Source organism: Podarcis erhardii (genome assembly GCF_964252035.2).
Source record: "Podarcis erhardii genome assembly, chromosome: 12".
Lineage (NCBI taxonomy): Eukaryota > Metazoa > Chordata > Lepidosauria > Squamata > Lacertidae > Podarcis > Podarcis erhardii.
Window position 1 is genome coordinate 40,655,483 of NC_138513.1, and position 2,639 is coordinate 40,658,121.

At 40.8% G+C, this 2,639-nt stretch overlaps 1 protein-coding gene across 1 annotated transcript in view; it reads right to left on the reverse strand.

Moving 5' to 3' along the window:
- TGM4 (transglutaminase 4) overlaps nucleotides 1-1,925 on the reverse strand; it is a 32,620-nt gene extending 30,695 nt beyond the window's left edge. The window contains exons 1-2 of the mRNA XM_081882064.1: nucleotides 1,385-1,925; nucleotides 1,087-1,244 (exon numbers count right to left, since the gene is read on the reverse strand). Of these exons, the coding sequence (XP_081738190.1) occupies nucleotides 1,087-1,102 (16 nt within the window). The 5' untranslated portion in view covers nucleotides 1,103-1,244; nucleotides 1,385-1,925. The remainder of the gene's footprint in view (nucleotides 1-1,086; nucleotides 1,245-1,384) is intronic.
- Between the last annotated feature and the right edge of the window lie 714 nt (nucleotides 1,926-2,639).

Here is a 2,639-nt window from a genome sequence, read left to right on the forward strand (position 1 = left end):
ACAACAGTAGTTGAAAGTTTGTACAGGAAAGCACTATTGCAGTTTTGAAGAGCAACTGTGCCTTTAATTAAATGATTCCTGTTTGCTTTTTTGCTTTTTACTTGTCATGCATGCTCACAAAACCATTAAAAAACTATTAGTCATGCTGATAAGAAAATAGGACCTTTACCCTGTTTCCTTGATAGCACAAGGATGGAAAAACGAGGAAATCCCAACGAAAGAACAGTGGCAAGAAAAATTGATGAGCTACGCAGAGCTGGCTGCATTGACATACAAATTGTGGGACAAGGACAACTGTGACTTTAAGGAAGAATGGGAGCTTTTTACAAATTATCTAAAAAGACAACAAAATGAATTGGATTCCTTGGCAGGTTTTGAATAAACATACGCAAATTTATTGGTTGATAACATGGCAGATAGATAATGTAAGGATATGTATAATTTCATAACATGCAGAGAATAATATGTGCTGAGAAATCAGAGAGAGGCGCTGAGGGAAGTTTTTTGGGGGGAGGGAGGGTTTGAAGGAGAGAGGGGGAAAATAATGTATATATTTTGATAATTTGTTGTGTTGAAATTGCTAATAAAAACATTAGAAAAAGAAAATAGGACCTTTACTACATAATAATATATATGAACCCAGCGTGTGTTTTTTCTGGGGGACTGTGGGGGTACACATATCCCTAAACATTTTGTGAATCTAAGTTTGGCCTCATTGAGGGGCAGTATTTCAACATGAGTAGAAAAAGGAGAGTACACTTAAACAATTTTTTAGGGGAAAAAGCACTGCATGAACCTCACAGGCTTTTTAATGGGTCTGTTAGTTCTTGTAGAGCATATAGCATAGGGACACAAACTTAAAGGGCATTATACCCATGTTATCTGAAGATCAAAGAGCAGCACTCCAGCATTTATTAAACAATTATAGGTGTTGGCTCTAAATCTCAGGGGCTGATGTGCCCATAAATCCTCAGCAGTAAACTCATAAAGTCATTTCATTGCAGGTTGTGTTACCCAGGGCTATCAGATAGAAGCAAAGAGGAAGAAATCAATTCAAGGAGAACTAAACATCCTTTATGTACTTACCAGCTGCTTTGCTCATGGTTTCTCCTGGGCTTAGCTTCTATAAGATTTGCACAGGCAGGAGCGGCCGGTCCCACGTTTTTCTGACTGGGCTGAAGGAAGCTGCCTCCTATATATCAGGTTCTTTGAGGTGTTAGAATGCACATTGCAAGGAGGTGGGGCTAGGAAAGAGGAAATTGAAATGCAAGAACAACTTTCAAAGTTTGCAACGAGCATGAAACCATCCTAAGTAGCCGAAAATACATGTGCCAATTAATGCCGTGACAGGTGGCTTATCTGAAATCAAGTGAACATCACTCACATGCCTTGTCTTTTCATTCACAATTTGGATGAAATGGACTGTATCAAAATGGCCATCAGAAGAACTTTACTCCTTAAGGGAACATCGTTTCTCCCGTTAAGTCAAAGGTTTGGTCGACTTATTGGTTTAATCAACTGCTCTGGTCATGGATTTTAGTGGCGTCAGGATCAAGGACTCACTAAAACTCTATCATCCTTATCTGTAGCCAGCTGAGGCTGAAAGCAGAGGAAACCTGCACAGATATTTATTTAAGGTTGGCATTTTCAAATACAGAATATTTTATTCATTTATTAAGTTTGTTAGTTGTTTTGTCTTGCCCAGGGCAACCCAAAGTGACTTACAACCAAACAGACAAATGCCCCACGCATAGATACTTTAAAACCAGGAGGTGGTGGGAATAAAAATTAATTTCTTCTTCCCTGAGTAGTTCAAATTTCCTGCTCAACCCAAGCAAAATACAATGGGGTGGTAAAATCATGGTGTTGTTAAGCTTGACCCACTTCTCAGACCGATAAGAAACACAAGGGCTGCAATGATTACCTGAGTTTTATATGGTTTTCTTTGGAAGAGAGTTATGGAGGTTTATAGCAGTGTTAGAAGCTTAGATATATCATCTAGGCGCCAAATGGCTCCTTAAACCAGGGTTACAGTTGCCAAAATGGAATGCCTAGTTGCCATGTTTGGGCCAGATGGCTTGGAAGTTGTATTTTTCAATATGACTTTTGGGTTCCTGAAATTCATTCTGATTGTGTAGATAAAGTATCACAGATAGAATTCAAAAGGATGCGTTGCTAATGTGTGGAAGCAGTCAAGATCCAAGGATGTCCAGGCACGCGCCTCCAGATGGTGGAGACGTCGGGCACAATCCCAGCGCCTGGCGATCTTCACTTGGTTGCAAGTGGCTGAAAGCAAGATTCAAAATGTACTTGGTGAATTTCGAACCCTGTTGTTGTGGTGGTTTAGTCGTGTCTCACTCTTTGAGCGCTCCAGTTGGAGAGCAGCCTTTATCAGAGGTGTCGTGGAATTTGAAGACACTCAAACTCAGGACGAAAGGGAGAAACATGCTAAGAGGAAGGCACGCTTGGCAAACACTCACTGTGATCAACTCCCGCCCAGAAACCTATGTCCCTACTGTGGAAGGACGTGTGGATCCAGAACTGGCCTTCACAGTCACTTACGGACTCACTGTGAAAACCGTGTTTATGGAAGACAATCTTACTCGGCTATGTTGAGTGATCGCCAAAGAAGAAGAAGC